The following is a 15980-nucleotide window of genomic DNA, read 5'->3' as shown; positions in this document are numbered from 1 at the left end:
AAGTTAAGCATTTCAACGCACTCTGAACTTTCTGTACATTCTAAAATAAAAATATTGACACTCCTGAAATGTTGCACCAGGATCCACTTAAACTGCTGGTCGGTTTTCTTCTGTAGAAATATGATAATGTGAGGCAACTAACACTAACTGCACGGCCAAGAGGAATTATACAAAAGTCAAAACACATGCTGGTTTCTTTTCCCATATTTTTTTATTGGAACTGGACCATGTGTAATTAACAGTTGTCTACTTAAAGTTAAACTTGCTGAGAATATGCACAAGCATCATTATTTGTAAAACTTTCCAAATTAAAGATCCTCTAAAAAGTCAAAAAACATTTCAAAAAAAGAAATAAAATTAGCAACACAAAGTTTAGCTATGCTAAAAAGTGAATGTACACAAAGTTTTGAACTTCTGAACAACGTTGACCGATGCACCCATGGGAAACATCGATGGGAAGATTACGGTGTCGCATCTCAATGTCATTTGTAAAACCTGGATGGACCATCAGAGAACCTGGACGGACCATCAGAGAACCTGGATGGACCTGTAGAGAGAAGAAGAGCACTATAAACAAAAGGCCAGCACGATTAAACATATACAAACTTTGACTTTGTTGAAGTCATGGATGCATCAATTGGAAAGGTTGAGGACACTTGATGCTTAAATACCCGAGAGACTATTTGAGAATCGGTCATTGTGCTGCAGTCTTGAGGGTGTAGAAGAGAAGCTTGTGGAGCTCATTGAAAAACTGTTCAAACTGGAGCCCTGAAAGGAAAATGGATAAGACAGAAAATTTAGCAAGACTCAACGTACATGTTTCAAAATAAAAAAAGTTTAAGATGTGAGAACAGGAATACTCTTATGCTAGTAACAACAAGCACGTACAGACGATACGCTCCTCAGTCTGTACTCCATCAGCACATCTGTTAGCTTCTGTGTCACCTTCAGCACCAGCTGTGCGTCATTCTCATTCTCTATCCGGAAAGTATCCTGATGAAAGATTTTGAGAAGATACTGTTTGTCTGGATACAAACTCGGGAATAACAAAATAAGTGACAGTTTTGTTAAGTTTGAGAGGAACCTGAAATTAAGACGCGTACCAGGTAGGTAAGCAGAGTATTGGGTAGGCTGCTACTTTCTGGAGCTGCTCCCATCAGGCCTGGCCTCTCCAGTGATTTGTCGACTGGTGTGTCCAATAAGGCGCCACGGTACTCGTCAGGATATGCTCTTCCTGGGTTCTCCAGTAGTCCACTTCTTCCATAGCTATCTCTCCTACCACCTGGTCCGAAATCATCTCCATCTGGGCGGAGACTTGACTCTGGAAAAGGTCTTCGATCCATACCAGAATTGAGGTAATCTTTCCCGGTCGAGTAGCCTCCAAAGCCAGGCTCCCCAAAGTCTCCCACTGGATAGTCAGAGAGAAGACCACCCTGAGGAGGAAAACTCTGGTCCGAGAACCTGGGACCTGTGAGGGAGACAGGTTCACTGCATTTAAATGCACAGAGAATTTGTAATATGTAAAAAACACAAAAGCATACATTGACACTATCGCACAGATTATTCTTGAATATTAAAAATGACTTACCAAAGAGTGGTGGTCCCTTTAGTCCCATCCCTGGTGCTAGAGGAGGCACAACTTTAGGAATTGCAGAACCTGCAGGAGTAAGAGATGAGAGATATTTCTATTATTTTTTTGGCCTTTTTATGCCTTTATTAAAGGAGAGGACAGTGACGAAAACAGGGGAAGAGAGCGGGGGATGACACGCAGCAAAGGGCCAAGGATAGGAGTTGAACCCACTGGCTGCCACATCGAGAACTAGTCTCTGTATCCAGGCTGTGCGATTTAACTGCTGACTTAACCGGCGCCAAAATGACTTATAATTATACTAAATACCAGCAGAGTAACTTACGAAGTCCTTTGAAAGCAAGTACTTCACATGGCTCCTTCAGGATCACCTAAAAGTCACATGAAGAACAAAAATAAGTCAAACCCGTGGTCATGAGGTTTAAAACAAAATGAGTTAAGTATTTATTTTATTTTTAAGACAGGCTACAATCTGACTGCACCAAGATCCACGTTTGCCTTGCTATTGTAGAGATGAAAGATACTGATTAATGATGTGTAATAGTTTGTGATGTTTTCTCTCATAGTAATGTAGGCTGCTATGGAGTGTTTTGGTGCTTTAAGTTCCAATTAAATCACTGCAGATGTTATATAAAATCTTTTTAATCACGTGTGCTGATTTTCACCTGTACACTAGTATGTGACCAAACAATGAGAGTTCATATTTATGTTTAATGTTTATGACTCATCCAGCATGAACTAATTTTGCATTTAATTTAACACTTTTTCAGACATGCATTTCCTGAGCATAATAGTCAAAAAGAAAATTTGGCAAATTTCATAATCTGTTTTTGGCCCAAGAGGATAAAACAAAACTTATGTGCCATTCCGCAGTGATACCTTACCTTAAGTTGCCCCCTGCCCTCTGTCTTCTCCACCTCAGCTGCAGCTTCTTTAATAGTCTTTCTTACAGCAGGGTCTTTGACGCCCTCCTCCTCTTCACAGGTGATCTTGTCAGGGTGGACCTTTTTCTGTGTAGAAGGCAGAGAAATATTAAAATACTATAAATAACTGAGCTCTTGTGAGTTTGAGACAGATTAAGAAACCAACAATACTCACCAAGTATCTGAAGCTGTGTTTCCAGCCTTTCACGTGGGCAATCATATCATGCTGCAGGCGGGAGACGGCACAGAGTTTGCACTGGTAATGTGGTGGGACAGATTTGCTGGGGCTTCGGTACTCCCAGACATACTGAAGACCTGCAGACACGCGGCGATCATTGGTTATGCATTTGGAGAAAACGAATGAGGCAACGTAGATGTGTGTGAGGAAAATAGCCCTTCTGCTCACCAACAATACACTCTGTGACCCCCTTCAACAGTTTGCTGAGACAGCGCGTGGTCTGGATAGACGAGCCTTTGGTGAACACTGGGAAATAAAACGTGGTATGGGAAAGAGAAAGCTTTATAATGGTACACAGCTGAAACATTACTGAGACAACAAGCTTCAGTAATCATAATGATCATAGTAAAAACGGCACTGAAGTTAAGACGGTCAGAACCTTCAGTGTCTGATGGCCATTAGGTTTTATTTTCACTATTTTAACTGAACAACCATTAGAAACCCAAACTCCTCATGTGTGCCTTTGAAGCCAGGGGGGAGAAGAAGAACAGCAGTTTCTCAGCTCACCCCCATTTACACCCAAAATGGAGACACCAGCTCCCAAGAGGCATTGCTCCTCACTGTGCCTGACCACAGAAGTATCACTTCTATGTCGCACCAATGAAGCAGTTGAACTGCGAACATACGACAAATCCCGCCAAGATTTAGAACACTCTTGTGATCAGGTAAGCTTCACTTAGGTTAAGAAATAATGTAATCTAAAACATTATCTCTCAAACCAGTGGAGCAAAAACAATCGAATACACTGCATTCAGCAGTGTTCAAAATGTTTTACACAACAACAAAAACAAAAAAGGTTATAAAGTCTCTGCACAAAAAGTGCATCAATCCTGAACAGTAACCATCGCAGAGCAACGGTTGCATGTCCTGCTTTCTAGAGACAATGTGTAGGTGTCTCTAGGGGCCCATGGAGCTGGTCTTCAATGTAGCAGCATCTTAGGAGAATGGGTTAACATTTTGAAAATTGTTCAGTGTATATACATCTTTTGAAATAATCTCAATATTGGAAAGTGGGTTTTCGAAATGGCAAACCTGGTGCAATATAGTGGAAAATGTTTTGCAAGATTTTTTCACTAATAACGGCACCAAAACAGCCCCCATGTGTGACAGTGAGAGTCTCAAAAGAGTGGTGAACATGCCACCACCCATGTCATGAAGCAGGGACTTCACCATCTCAAGCTTCAACTCTCAGCACTGGCAGGAGCACCGTGTATTAAGGACTTACCTATATCAGCAGAATGCTGCGGCTGCTTTCTCTGTCAATGGAGGGAATAAACCCACATGAAGGAGAGAGACACACAGAGGCATTAGTGACAGAATGACACTCAGCAGAGGACTGGACTCCTTGTTTATGTCCGCCGCCCTATGTATGCCATAAAGGCATTATTTTCAGCGTTCTCCATCAACCCTGCAGCAAGCAGTGGTCTAAACACAAAGTTCATACTAGTTGCAGTGACTACTTTAAAGAACACTTGCAAGGAATAAAAGCAAGATTTAGAAAGTCTCTAACACTGTGAACTGTGGCCTTACACCCAGTGTATTGTGTTTGGCCATAGCTAACACAATTGAGATGAAAACAAGTAAACAATCACCCCCTTTTCAGAAGGAAAAAAGAGGAGTCATTTTTTTAATCATTAGTAGAAAAAAATCTGGAAGTTCCTGCTATATTTTGTAGCCTTGAAGTGGCTACAACTTTGGCTTAGGGCACCATCGAACAAGTAAATATGTTCCCAAGCATTCCCTTTATTGAAGGCGGGTAATAGACAAGCCAAGAGACAACAGACAAATACAAGCAGCCATGCACAAAAAAATGTAAAAGGGCTGCTTGTAGCAAATAAATGTGAAAAAATTAATATTATCTTATTTCAGAAATGTTTTAAGAAGTTCAGAGAGCTTAACAGTGGGGTCTCTTGCACTGTATTTCATTAGTGTGCAGCAATCACAGCAGTCATGTGATTGTCTTTTGCCGTTGATATTGTATCGTGTAACAATGCAAGTAACTGAGTTAAAAACATATTTGAGAGGATCCCCCCTGAAGCCCTTCTATTTGTCTTTGAGCATGACAGCACTCAGGCGTAAAACCTGAGTAGTGTGCCAATTGATACTGGTTCGAAGAACCAAGTTCACATCACATACAAAGCTTAAATTCAAGTCTGAGAGAAAACTATAAACAGTTTCAGCACACTAAATAAATGTTTGCATTGTGAAGCTCACACACTGGACGAAAAAAATCTTTCAAACCACAACAGTGATTACAGTCCAATGCTGTGAGGCCAGACCACTGATTTGGGTCTTGCTAAACTAGTGTGCAAACAAAACCAGGCCCGAGAGCACAGAGACTGGCACCAAGTCCACCAGCCAAGGACTGCTGCCGCCTGGCTCTGCACCCGGCACCACGACAACCAGTTTAAAAAAAGTATCAAAAGGAAATCTCATGTTTCCTTCAAGTGTGATGTTTTGTTACATGTGTTGTTAACGTGCAGCCTAACTGTGATATTTACCCTGTTATTTCTCCTCTGGTTTGGCTGCGGCCCATTTCTTGGTAGAGGGTTGTTGACTGTAGCCTCAACCTCCATTTCCTGTTTCTGAACTGCGAGATTAAGAAGGAGAATGTATCAAAAATGATTCTTAGATGTAGAGATGTTGATGTCCTCAAAGATAGAGCTAAGATGTACTTGATTAATCGTGACTGGTTTGACAGGCCTAGCCGAGCCTTATGTTATGTCCGACCCGTGTTTTTACACAATATTACGCTAGCTGTAAAAAATATCAAAGTCCAAATTCAAATATATATGCATCATTACTAGTTAAACAGTAAGATAGTATCCAATACCGTACCAGAGATATTTCAATGCAAAATGCGAGCTCTTCCACGTAAAAGAACGAGACGTCAGACTAGCTACTAGGATGTTAAACCACAATGCCAGGAGCCGCTTCAGGGAGCAGTGTTAGCTGTGCTTTTGCCAGTTTAAAAATATTAAATTTAATCTTATTTCCCTGCTTTACCCCAAAAAACCCCCAACAAATTAATACACTCTAATGATAAAACAAAATCAAGATGTGTAAAATTTAACCGAGCATAGTGAGGCAGTTGAAGGGAATAATTTAATATGTTTAAGGCATTTGTGCGGACATCTATGCAGTGCGCTCGTTTTGCACGCCAGGGTTTGCCGTTAAACACTGCCGTAGCAAAATTGGACAACGTATTAAAGTAATTCATAGTTGATATATAATGTATTCGTATAATTCATAATTAGGGAAAATTTTGTATTTTATTTATCACAAGTACATGTATAAAATACTGTTTTAGCTTTTCAAAATACTACTACGGGGTCCCTATCATAGAGATTTGTTATTGTAAACTCCGCAGCCGAAGTGGTCGACACATCTAACGACGCTTTGTAAACATGTACACACAGAGATAGAGGACCCAATGCATAAGCACGAGATTGAATACAGAATATTTTCTTGTTAAATGTTTTAATATATTTTACATGGGGGCTACTCTTTAGTGCTAGACACTGGGTAAATGTTTAATGCTGTGCAAACCTCTGACGGTAGTACAAAGGACTTTTTTCTGTGGTAAGAAAAATGAACAACTGACAAGCGTGATGTTGAAACATGGTACGAGATGGTTAGCAACAAGCTATCCGTCTTAACGTTAGCTGCCGTTAATGTAGGTGCAGCTGCTCTGATATCTGTGTCTTAATCTAGATACTTTATCAATCTGACGATTCACTGCAAAAATGTTTACATTTGTACAAATTGTGTTGCAAAATGTTTATTTTAATCCATCAGCCGCCCAGTCCAAACATATGCTAGTAGTGTGTATGGTTCTCATTTAATTCAGTTGTATCATTTCACCTGCCTGTCTTGCATCACAGACAGCAGTATAGCTTGCAGAGATGAAGTCCAAGAAGAAGAAGAGGCAGGATGACTTTCAGAAGGTCAAGTTAAAGGTGGGGAAGACGAAGCCCAAAGCTGATAATGCCACCAACACCAACTTCCGTACAAAGGGAATCCATCTATCTGAACAGCTGAAGAGAGACACCAGTGGTCCCACCACACACAGACAGCTTGGCATCAATGTGAGCTCTTTATCTGTGTTTTACGTTTCTACTAAACTATCTCGAATGATTTTTATTACAATTTCATTTTTGGACCTAATAAATTGTCTGCTTTCTCTCCCTCTCCGCCTCCTTCGCCAGGACCTCATGTCTCAGCTACACCATTACAACGCCAATGTGAAACATAGTGCCTTGTTGGGTTTGAGAGAGTTGCTGTCTCTCAGTCCTTCTCTGTTAGAGCAGCATCTCTCTCGCTTGCTTTCTGAAGTGGCAGCTGTTTTCACAGACAAGGATGGCAATGTTCGAGTGGCAGCTACACGTGTGCTTCGGTTAGTTAATTAACAACAACAATACATATAAAATAACTTATTTCTTTATTAACATTGTCTAAGCTGTTAAAACTTGTGCATTACACTTCTTCTGCACTCTAGGTTCATAGCACAGTCTGTACCTGCGGAACGAGTGGCTCCATTTTTCCCCCTTCTCAGTGCCCACCTGTCTTGTGCCATGACCCACATTGAGACAGGTATCCAGGAGGATGCCATGAAGGTTCTCGATGTGTTGCTGGACCACTACCCTGCTCTGCTAGCTGCTCGGCCTGCGGTGCTCCTGACTAACTTCCTGGAGTTGATCTCTCACAAACAAAGCAGTGGTGGTGCCAAAAAGGCCCAGGATGCAAAAGGAAGGACCTGGGCACTGTCAGTCAACCCTAGCAGGGCTGTGACAAGCCAGCAGTGGCGGCTCTCTGTGCTCCTCAGGTTTGGCCCATTCATTTCTGAAGAAATTAGTAATTATAAAATATAATTCTAGCTGCTAACTCTTTGTTTGTGCCGCTTGCATTACAGGCTTGGACGCTTTCTACAAGCAGTAGTTGAGGAAAGACCAGTGGAGGAAAGTGATAACTTCTGCCAAACTGAGGGAGTGTTTGGCTCCAGTGGAGAGGACAGGCTTACACCTCTCTATCTTAACTGGGAAGAGCTCACCTACAACAAGGTTGGAGTTAGGGTGTACGAGCACTCTGGGGCTAAACCAACTCCACAGTCCACCTTTAAACTCAGGTAGGATACCAAAACAGTTGAGAAATGAGAGACAAACTGTAGACAAAAACATGACAAAACAAATAATTAACCTTGTTTCAGTTGAATTTGATCAATTATATTCCACGTTTAATGTTTATTCTTTATTTTATCAGACCGGAGAAGGACCCTGGACCTGCAGTGGGCGAGGGTCTGGACTCATCTGATTCTGTGCAGAGCTTCGCAGCCACACTGGTGCCTCTTCTGCTAGAAGTTTGGGTAGAAGCCAGTACCAGCGACTGTCCCTGGAACAGCAGTGATGGCGCTCACCTGCTCACCCCAGATGCAATGTCAGTGATGTTCCAAGTGTTGTCTATTCTTCAGCTGCTGAGAAAACTGGCACCACAGCAGGAGCACCAGGAGGCACTGGTGAGATGAGCTGTGCAAAAAATCTCACAGTAGTTTTTCAACAGGAAAAGGTGAATTAAAAAGGACTTTCTTTGTCTAGGATGCATGGTTCCATAAGGAATATCTGGGAGATTTTAAGCAGCACTTCTTGAAGAACTTTCCCTATGGTAGTCGGGACACACCCAAACACAGAAAGAAGGTTGATCTCAAAAGGTGAGGAATATCAGCGTTAATGTGTCAATCAAACATCCTTGTGGCATTGTGTTTTTGCTCAAACAAGCTGTCGCCCTTCCTTTAGGAGTAAGCAGACTGCAGCTGTCCCAGGACTGACAGTGGAGCCTCTGGCTCTTAACATTACACTTTGCCAGGTCATGGTGTCCCTCAGCCAGAGGCAAGGACTCGGCCGAGAGACGGACGGAGACTGGCTGACACCTCTGAGGTCGTTTGTCAGAGACACTCTGAGCAGCGGAGTGAAGCTGAGCTACAGGCAGCTCCACATGCTGCTGGGTACTGTGTGGAAGATGGTGCTCACACAGAGGAGCAAAAGTAAGCATGTGAGGTGTTATTAATGAGGCGATGTGCACCACAAAACACACCCCAATAATTTGAGTGTTTATTTCAGTGCTTTATGACAATTAAAAGACATTTCTTTAATGCTTGGTCATTTGAACATTAATGTGTGTTTGTGCAGCAGTGACAGAGGACCTGTTGGCAGCGGTGTATGTGTACTACAAGCAGAGGAACCTGACCTTACAGACACGATCTCTACTGCTGTCTTTCTACAGCAAGCTCTACCAGGAGGAGCAAGGACACACGCACATAGCAAGGTAACTTTTTTCTTTTCAACATATGGGATCCTCATAAATGGAGATGAAGAGTTTTCATTTTGAAAGCATCGTATTCTACCGTTCTGCTGTTACAGTACAAGTTGGTATTAAAATCTTTAATTCCGCTACAGGAGAGCCTTAATGCTTTCTGCAATTAAGTGGGAAAAATATGTTTATATTTCAGTTTTGGATTCGTCAAACCGCCCAAATGAATAGGAACATATAATTTATTAACAAAATTCTAATGTTCTGCATCCTTTGTTTGTTCAAAAGCTAATTTTGATGGATTGTTAATTTCCAGCATCCACCATGTTTTTACTCTGTTTAAAGGTTTAAGAACAGTCCAGGTACTGTTGTTTGTTATCTAATCAGCTATTGGAAGGATTTATAATGATCATATGTTGTACATTCTAGTGAGGCTAATTAATCCAGGACGGTACCCTCCCTGAAAACTCATATCTGATTCGTGCTTGTAAATGCAGTGAAGGGGAAAGAAATGAAAGCACAGTGTTCTAATCTTCTTATCTACGTTTTCGGGCTTTAGGATGTAACAAAATGAAAATACACATTTGCTTGAATATAATTGGTCTGAAAACTCTTGTCATTCATAACCATTGTCTTTTAAATCCAGACGCATGATTCCTTGCTGTAACTCTGTAACTGTATGTTACCCCTTCCTGTCTCTCTCTGAAGGAGTAAGATGCTGTGTCGTTGGTTGGCATCTCTTCCTGTGCAGTTGTCCCAACTGGGCCACCGTAACCCTGCTCTCTCTGCACGACTCATCCTGTCCATCCAGGCTGCTGCCTCGCGAGGAAACAAAGACATGCTCAACAGTCTGCAGACACACGCTTGCAGGCTCTACGGTACGCACACCCAGTTAGAGAGAAAGAAACCAGGAGACCATGATCAAAGAGGGGCAACATGTCATAGAAGCATCTTTTTTGGGACATCTAAAATATTTATTGTTATTAGATATATACATACTTCTAGATCAGTGGTTCTCAACCTTTTAGAGTCGTAACCCCCAAGAGTAATCAATCTCCGTGTTCGCGATCTGGTGATGCCAGAAGATGTGGACAAGCCCACTGCTGCCTCCACACGCCTGCTGCACCTCAGGGAGATTCCTGCTCGAGATACCAAGCTGTCCATCATATGCGCTCTCTGTAATACACACACAAACACAACGCTCACACACACGCACAACTAAGAGGTACATTTATTATAATCCTCAGACATAACTGCCTGTGGCACTGACAATCGTGCCCACAGATATTAAAGAGTAACTGCACACTTCAACATGTTTTTTGAGATGTAGTCTAAATTATTATTTTGCTGGTGTTAATATTCATGGGTTGGAAATGGCTCAACTCGCCATCTACTGTTTTAAATCAGCCCTGGACCTTGCCAGCCGATGGTGACGTAGAGTCGACCGCTTGGGACAAAATGACATCATGAAATCAACATCATGGAATGTTAATGCCTGTCAATCAGAGGTGGGCGGTACACCCCCCCCCCAGCCCCTCTCTCTGAGAGGTCGTCTGTGAAACTGCTCGAGACACATCATTTACTGGAGTTTATACCATTTTTGCTAGCACACTGTACATTAGCCTTCTAGCTAACGTTACATTACCACTCAGAGACTGCGCCCATTCTCTCTTCAGAATCAGAAATAACTGTAACAGACTGCACACGCAGTCGGCGCATGAGCACTTGCATCGCCTCAAATTTTTCAAAATTGTGCAGAGGGTGGAGTTATGGTCAGACCTGGGGGTGCAGTTACACTTTAATACACTGTCCAGTGTCCATTACCCACACACTGGAGAATACAGCTGTGTGATCCAGCATCAACAATAAGTAAATAAACATTTACAGCCGACCTTTGTTTAATGGTCAGCACACGGAGCTTTAATAAGTTACGCTGCTGTGCCTGGTGCGTAAATGTACACAGCATCTTTCTTCATTGGGGTTGCTTCAGTGGTTTCAACATCAATCCGTGCATCCGCATGTATCTTACAGTGACCTGTGTGTGTTCTGCGCGTACAGGGGCACAGTGGAAGGAAAGAAGTTTATTATGCCGGTCCGAGCCTGGTTTATATGCCAGCCTGAAATATTTTGATTCTAGTAAACTGAAAATAAAATCTATTCTAAGGCAAATTAAATCATTGTCAAAAACATACCCCAGTCTAAAATGTGTTGTTTTATATAAAATATGTTATTATATTTTTTCTCCACAACCATCTGGCGACCCCCGAAATCCTCTTGGGACCTCCTGGTTGAGAACCACTGTTCTAGATAACTGCTATCACACTTGTCTGTGTTGTTTAAAGTTTGTTACTTCTCTAAACACATCCCAGTCAGCGATTAGGTGTTATTTCTAAGTGACCAGATACCTGATATGGCAGCACTGATCAGGGTTTGTTCGAAGCTGGGAAGTTGTTGTCTGGAACTTTTGCTCCATTTCTGACTTATGAAATATATTTCCGCTCTGTCCCAATTTCCCTAATAAGGGAAGATTACGTAAAAGTAAATTTTCTGTTTAGTTGTTTGCAAACTGAAAAAGTAAACCTGTAGAAATGCAGATCAATACAATACAGAATACAGCAACAATGGTCCGATTAGCAAAGAGTTACAAGCAAGCAAAACCACAAACTCAAGTTACCCCATAGTTTCTCTAGGAGGCAATGGAACTCCATGTTTCCCAACCCAGACAACTTTAGGCTGGTGTGTTTCAAAGGGGGCCAGGAGAGGCGGAAGTGGAGGAGGGGGGGGCATATGGATAGAAATTCACCATCACAAGACTCCTTTTGTCTGAGGTCTTCTGACATCAGCATGTGCGTCAGAGGAAGAACACAGCGCGCGCACACATAATCTGAGCTCTCACTATAGTGGTTACGCCTGTCTGTCTTTTTTTTACTGGTCTGATAGTAGCCTGGTTTTCCTGGTATCGATTAATTTTCTTGTTGCAGCGTCATGTTAAACCCCAGAGTACGCAGTGCATTGCTGCCTCTGCTTGTATGAAGAGTGATGTCTGTGTGTGTGTTTGTGTGTGAAGATCCACAGGAGGGAGTTGTGGTCCTGTTACCAGCAGAGTCCCAGCAACAAATGGTGCAGCTGCTCTACTTCCTGCCTAAGATGTCCCAGCCTCTGCTGGCCAATCTCAGCTGCTGCTGCACGGCCGGGCGAATATCTGCCGGCCTGGCTGCCTCTCTGATTCGTATCGTCCACTTTAGGTGAGCTTTAAAACCACGGTGCACCTGCTGAGGAACTATTTTTGTCAGCACAGAAATGCCTTTCACTTCTGGTATCAAGCAGACAATAAACACTCAACGCTCTCTTTCCACCACCAGATGGCAGTATTGCACTTCCACAGACACACATGATATTGAATCAGGCTACTTATAGACATGTTGACAGGTACTGATGTGGAGGCCCTGCATATTTTGACTACCAGTGACTATTTGACTAATTCTGTTACACCCACAGCTTACTGTGACAGTGCGTGTGTTTAATCTTCTGTGTCAGCATTGTTATACAAATCAGCTAAGGGTGCGCTGAGTTCATTGGGATGGGAAATGTGTGTGTGTGTGTGTGTGTGTGTGTGTAATGGATCTGATACAAAGAGCTCTTTGGGAGGCTGGAATGCAGTGTCGTCATGGAGTAGTAGTTAAGAAGACACTTCTGCCCGCATGTGCGTGCCCGCTCTCACAAACTCAGTTGATATTCCCTCACTTTTCTTACAGTAACAGATCTATCCTCCCCTCGAGACAAGGCAGCGATATTTAATAACTGTGTGGCCTCGATGTTATGCTGTTACAAAACACGGCCTCACGAATAATTTCAAGTGATGCAAAAAGGAATATACGCAGGAAAACATACTTTTGAAATTAATTAAAATGGTTTTTCCAATATGATGACGTTTGGTCGTCAAGAAGAGCTCGTGTTTGACACACAGATTAATTGTGTAATTCTGTGACTGTATGACCTGATTTTAACTGGTAATGTTCTCCAGGTCATCTCTGAGCGGCTGGTCGGTCGGGAGCCAGGAAGCAGCTCTGCAGGACGTGGACTACATCAGCTTCCTGTTCTCCACCCTGACGGGCTTCTCGTCCGACAGGCTCGCCTCCCTGCAGGAGGACGGAGACGACGATTCCCTGCCTCCTTCCCCTATCTCGCCCCTCAGCCTCTACACCACCCCGCTGGAGCAGTTCACACACCACTGGGATGTTGTCGAGGTGCGTTCACTGGACACCGTCTATCCTACAACTACCTTATAAACTTACATACCAAAGCTGCTGCCAATCAACCACACTTGAACGTTGAAACTGAATCTCGAAGGGACAGAGAGTAAGAGGAAGAAAATACATTGTTTTGAAAATTGGAAAGTGTTGATATTCTGGACACAGCAGCGGTCTCTCCGTCCCCCCGGTCCCTCTCCGTCTCTCATAAAGAGCTCAGAGGGTGGAAGTTTTATCGTGGCACTCTGGCTGAGAGGGGAACCTTTATCGCGTTGCGCAGGTTGGAGATGCGTGGTTATCGGGCATAGTGGATATGCACAAATGCTAATGAGAGCCCATGGCATGATGGGAGTGTGACATTTCTGCACAGAAATTACAGTTAACGTTACTATGCCCTGGGGCAAGTGTGTGTGAGTGTGTGAACAAGTGGGGGGCTTATAATCACTAATTCAGCTCCTCAATTAAGCCCTCAGATCCTGCCTCTCTCATCTCCCTGTCTGAGTCAATCACAGGCGAGTGGCGGGAAGGAGGAGGGAGGGGACGTGTGGTGGCAAGAGGGGAGGGAGGGGGGGGAGGCATTAAGGGACGGACCGTGTCAACTCCGGTTCGACTAATGAGATGGGATTGTTTTTAATGACGAGGAGAATGCCAACAGGTGCAGCGTTCTGACACACACTGGCTCGCACTTAATCCTGCACTTCAGCGCGCGCGCACACACACACACACACACACACACACACAAATCAAATTGATAAAAGCTAATGAGAAATTTGATTTGAAGTTAATGAGGAAAAAGCTGAGGCCTTTTTCCACTTTTAAAAAGTTTGTGGCGGCTTCTCAGGCCTGATGCTCAACTGCTCTCTGCCCCCTGTGACAGTAAAATTTAGATCGTCATTGAGTCTTTCATCTGGTGCAGAGACGATGAAGTGAAAGCCTCACTTCATCCAGACACACATGTAGAAATTCTCTGGTATGTTTTCTTGGGCACTAGAGCAGTGGTTCCCAACCTTTTTTCCTTGTAGCCCCCCCCGCTTGTATCTTAGACAGGCTGAGCCCCCCTAGCTGCACACATGTACACCAAAACAAAGTGATTCATTCCAAATCTTTATTGGCAAAAACACCAGTCAGCCTACAGTTTGCAGAGTTGTGTCTTACAAAGTGGCTACTATATTTGAATGAGGACCAAAAAATATATTTTTTAATAATTAAACAGACTTTTGATGATCAAGTAAGTGCTTTTTTAATGATTTTATTTAACGTGCAAATCTGATTTTGACAATCTCAGTGCAGACAAAGCCTCGTACATCCCCAGCGATCTTTGGCGCCCCCCTAAGGGGGGCCCGGACCCCAGGTTGGGAACCAATGCTCTAAAGCTTTCTTTATTTACAGCAGTAACAAAGTTTTCTGATGAAAGTTAAAGCTGTGGAGAGAGAAGATGTCTCTTAATTCTGTTTCACTAGTCGCGTTATTTATGTTTCATTTGTTTTCCATCATAAAACATCACAACATTTTAAATTTCCCAGCTATCATTAAAGGATTAAAGGATTTCTGATTCGAATGGCATAAATATATGTTAATGTAACTCCTTCGTTCATAGGAAGTCTGCCACAGTCTGGAAACTCTGGGTTCAAAGTCTCAGTGCTTCGACATCTTGCAAAATGGCATTTGCAAATACCTGGTAAGAAACTGTTTTCGTCAGGCAGGAAAATTCTTAATCATCGTTGGTTTTACTGCTTGGTCTGCTGTTGTCTTTATCTGAGGACACAATGTGTGTCTCTCTCAGACAAAGTTAGGGGTGGTGCCTGACAGTATGGCGGCCGGGCTGCTCCGAGCCGTATCCAGACTCATGGACCTGTCCGTCCTGCCCATCGAGCCCGTGCTGCGCTTCTTGTCTCAGTGCTGCCTCAGCCTGCTGGCTCTGCTCGTCACCCTGCAGCAGGAGTTACCTGCAGAAACCAACCACAAAAGGTAGAATGGCTCCAACCCTTTACTGATCTGTGCTCACCTTTGCAACAGCTGTTGGATTTCAAACACCCTTGTGTCACATTTGCAGGGAGGCCATATGGGGCGCCTGTGTGTCAGCGTTGAGCACAGTTCCCCGCCTGCTGCGAATGGTCCTGCAGTTGCTGCATGTTGGAGATCTGAACGAGGACGAGCTTCCACAGCTGGGACAGATCCTGTCCATGCTGCTGCAGCACACGCCCATCCAAAACCAGCTGCTGGCTAACGCTGCACTGCTGCAAGAGATCCTCCAACAGCTCACGGTAAAGAGAAATTCATCACACAGAACTGAAAGTTTCTTAACCTCTCATGGAGGCTGTTTGCTTTACTTCTCTCTGCATGTGTGTTTCAGAGGTATTCTCGGGGAGCGACCAGGGAGCAGTGGCTGACGGACTTGCTCTACTGTTACAGTGTCACCGTGACTCACGGCTCTTCTGCTCGCCGTGGAAACCTGGGCCTTCGAGACATGTACTGACCGTCAGTTTACCCTCTCAAACAACTTACAGCTACTTTGACAAAAACAGTTCAGTAGAAACATTTTCAGACAGGATTACAAAAAGTGTTTTTTTTATTCTAAGTGACGTCAAAACTCTTGTTTTAACAGGTCCAGCTTTTGTTTCTATCTTAAGCTGCTTCTTTATTTGTCTGGTAATTATCTGTCCTCCTTTTGCCTCTTC

At 43.3% G+C, this 15980-nt stretch overlaps 2 protein-coding genes across 2 annotated transcripts; one reads left to right on the top strand and one right to left on the bottom strand.

Moving 5' to 3' along the window:
• Positions 1-204: 204 nt before the first annotated feature.
• On the bottom strand, positions 205-5664 carry LOC138584801 (uncharacterized). The gene is made up of 12 exons (XM_069657113.1): positions 5588-5664; positions 5251-5339; positions 3975-4005; positions 2918-2995; positions 2687-2826; positions 2473-2598; positions 1914-1959; positions 1589-1657; positions 1104-1468; positions 889-993; positions 672-768; positions 205-547 (listed from the first exon to the last, which is right to left on the bottom strand). Exons 2-12 carry the CDS (start codon positions 5323-5325, stop codon positions 483-485), a joined length of 1197 nt encoding a protein of 398 aa, XP_069513214.1. The 5' UTR covers positions 5326-5339; positions 5588-5664; the 3' UTR covers positions 205-482.
• A 515-nt stretch (positions 5665-6179) lies between these two features.
• On the top strand, positions 6180-15889 carry tex10 (testis expressed 10). Its single transcript, XM_069656279.1, has 16 exons — positions 6180-6331; positions 6634-6837; positions 6958-7145; positions 7248-7574; positions 7662-7874; positions 8009-8261; positions 8341-8453; positions 8539-8786; positions 8932-9067; positions 9761-9930; positions 12120-12297; positions 13077-13299; positions 14900-14980; positions 15086-15270; positions 15356-15566; positions 15656-15889. Exons 2-16 carry the CDS (start codon positions 6655-6657, stop codon positions 15776-15778), a joined length of 2832 nt encoding a protein of 943 aa, XP_069512380.1. The 5' UTR covers positions 6180-6331; positions 6634-6654; the 3' UTR covers positions 15779-15889.
• Positions 15890-15980: the final 91 nt, after the last annotated feature.

This window comes from Semicossyphus pulcher, unplaced genomic scaffold, assembly GCF_022749685.1.
Source record: "Semicossyphus pulcher isolate SPU_LCO1_2020_fin unplaced genomic scaffold, fSemPul1.0.p SCAF_9, whole genome shotgun sequence".
Taxonomy (NCBI): Eukaryota; Metazoa; Chordata; class Actinopteri; order Labriformes; family Labridae; genus Semicossyphus; species Semicossyphus pulcher.
Note: the sequence above shows the minus strand (reverse complement) of the source record. Positions and strands in the feature narration are given on the sequence as shown.

Coding starts and splice junctions, on each gene's coding strand:
- tex10 (XM_069656279.1), top strand. CDS start 6,655: ATGAAGTCCAAGAAGAAGAAGAGGCAGGATGACTTTCAGAAGGTCAAG. Junction 8,262..8,340: donor AGGAGCACCAGGAGGCACTG/GTGAGATGAGCT, acceptor TTCTTTGTCTAG/GATGCATGGTTCCATAAGGA. Junction 13,300..14,899: donor ACCACTGGGATGTTGTCGAG/GTGCGTTCACTG, acceptor CTTCGTTCATAG/GAAGTCTGCCACAGTCTGGA.
- LOC138584801 (XM_069657113.1), bottom strand. CDS start 5,325: ATGGAGGTTGAGGCTACAGTCAACAACCCTCTACCAAGAAATGGGCCG. Junction 2,599..2,686: donor AACACAGCTTCAGATACTTG/GTGAGTATTGTT, acceptor CCTTCTACACAG/AAAAAGGTCCACCCTGACAA. Junction 1,469..1,588: donor AAAGGGACCACCACTCTTTG/GTAAGTCATTTT, acceptor TCTCCCTCACAG/GTCCCAGGTTCTCGGACCAG.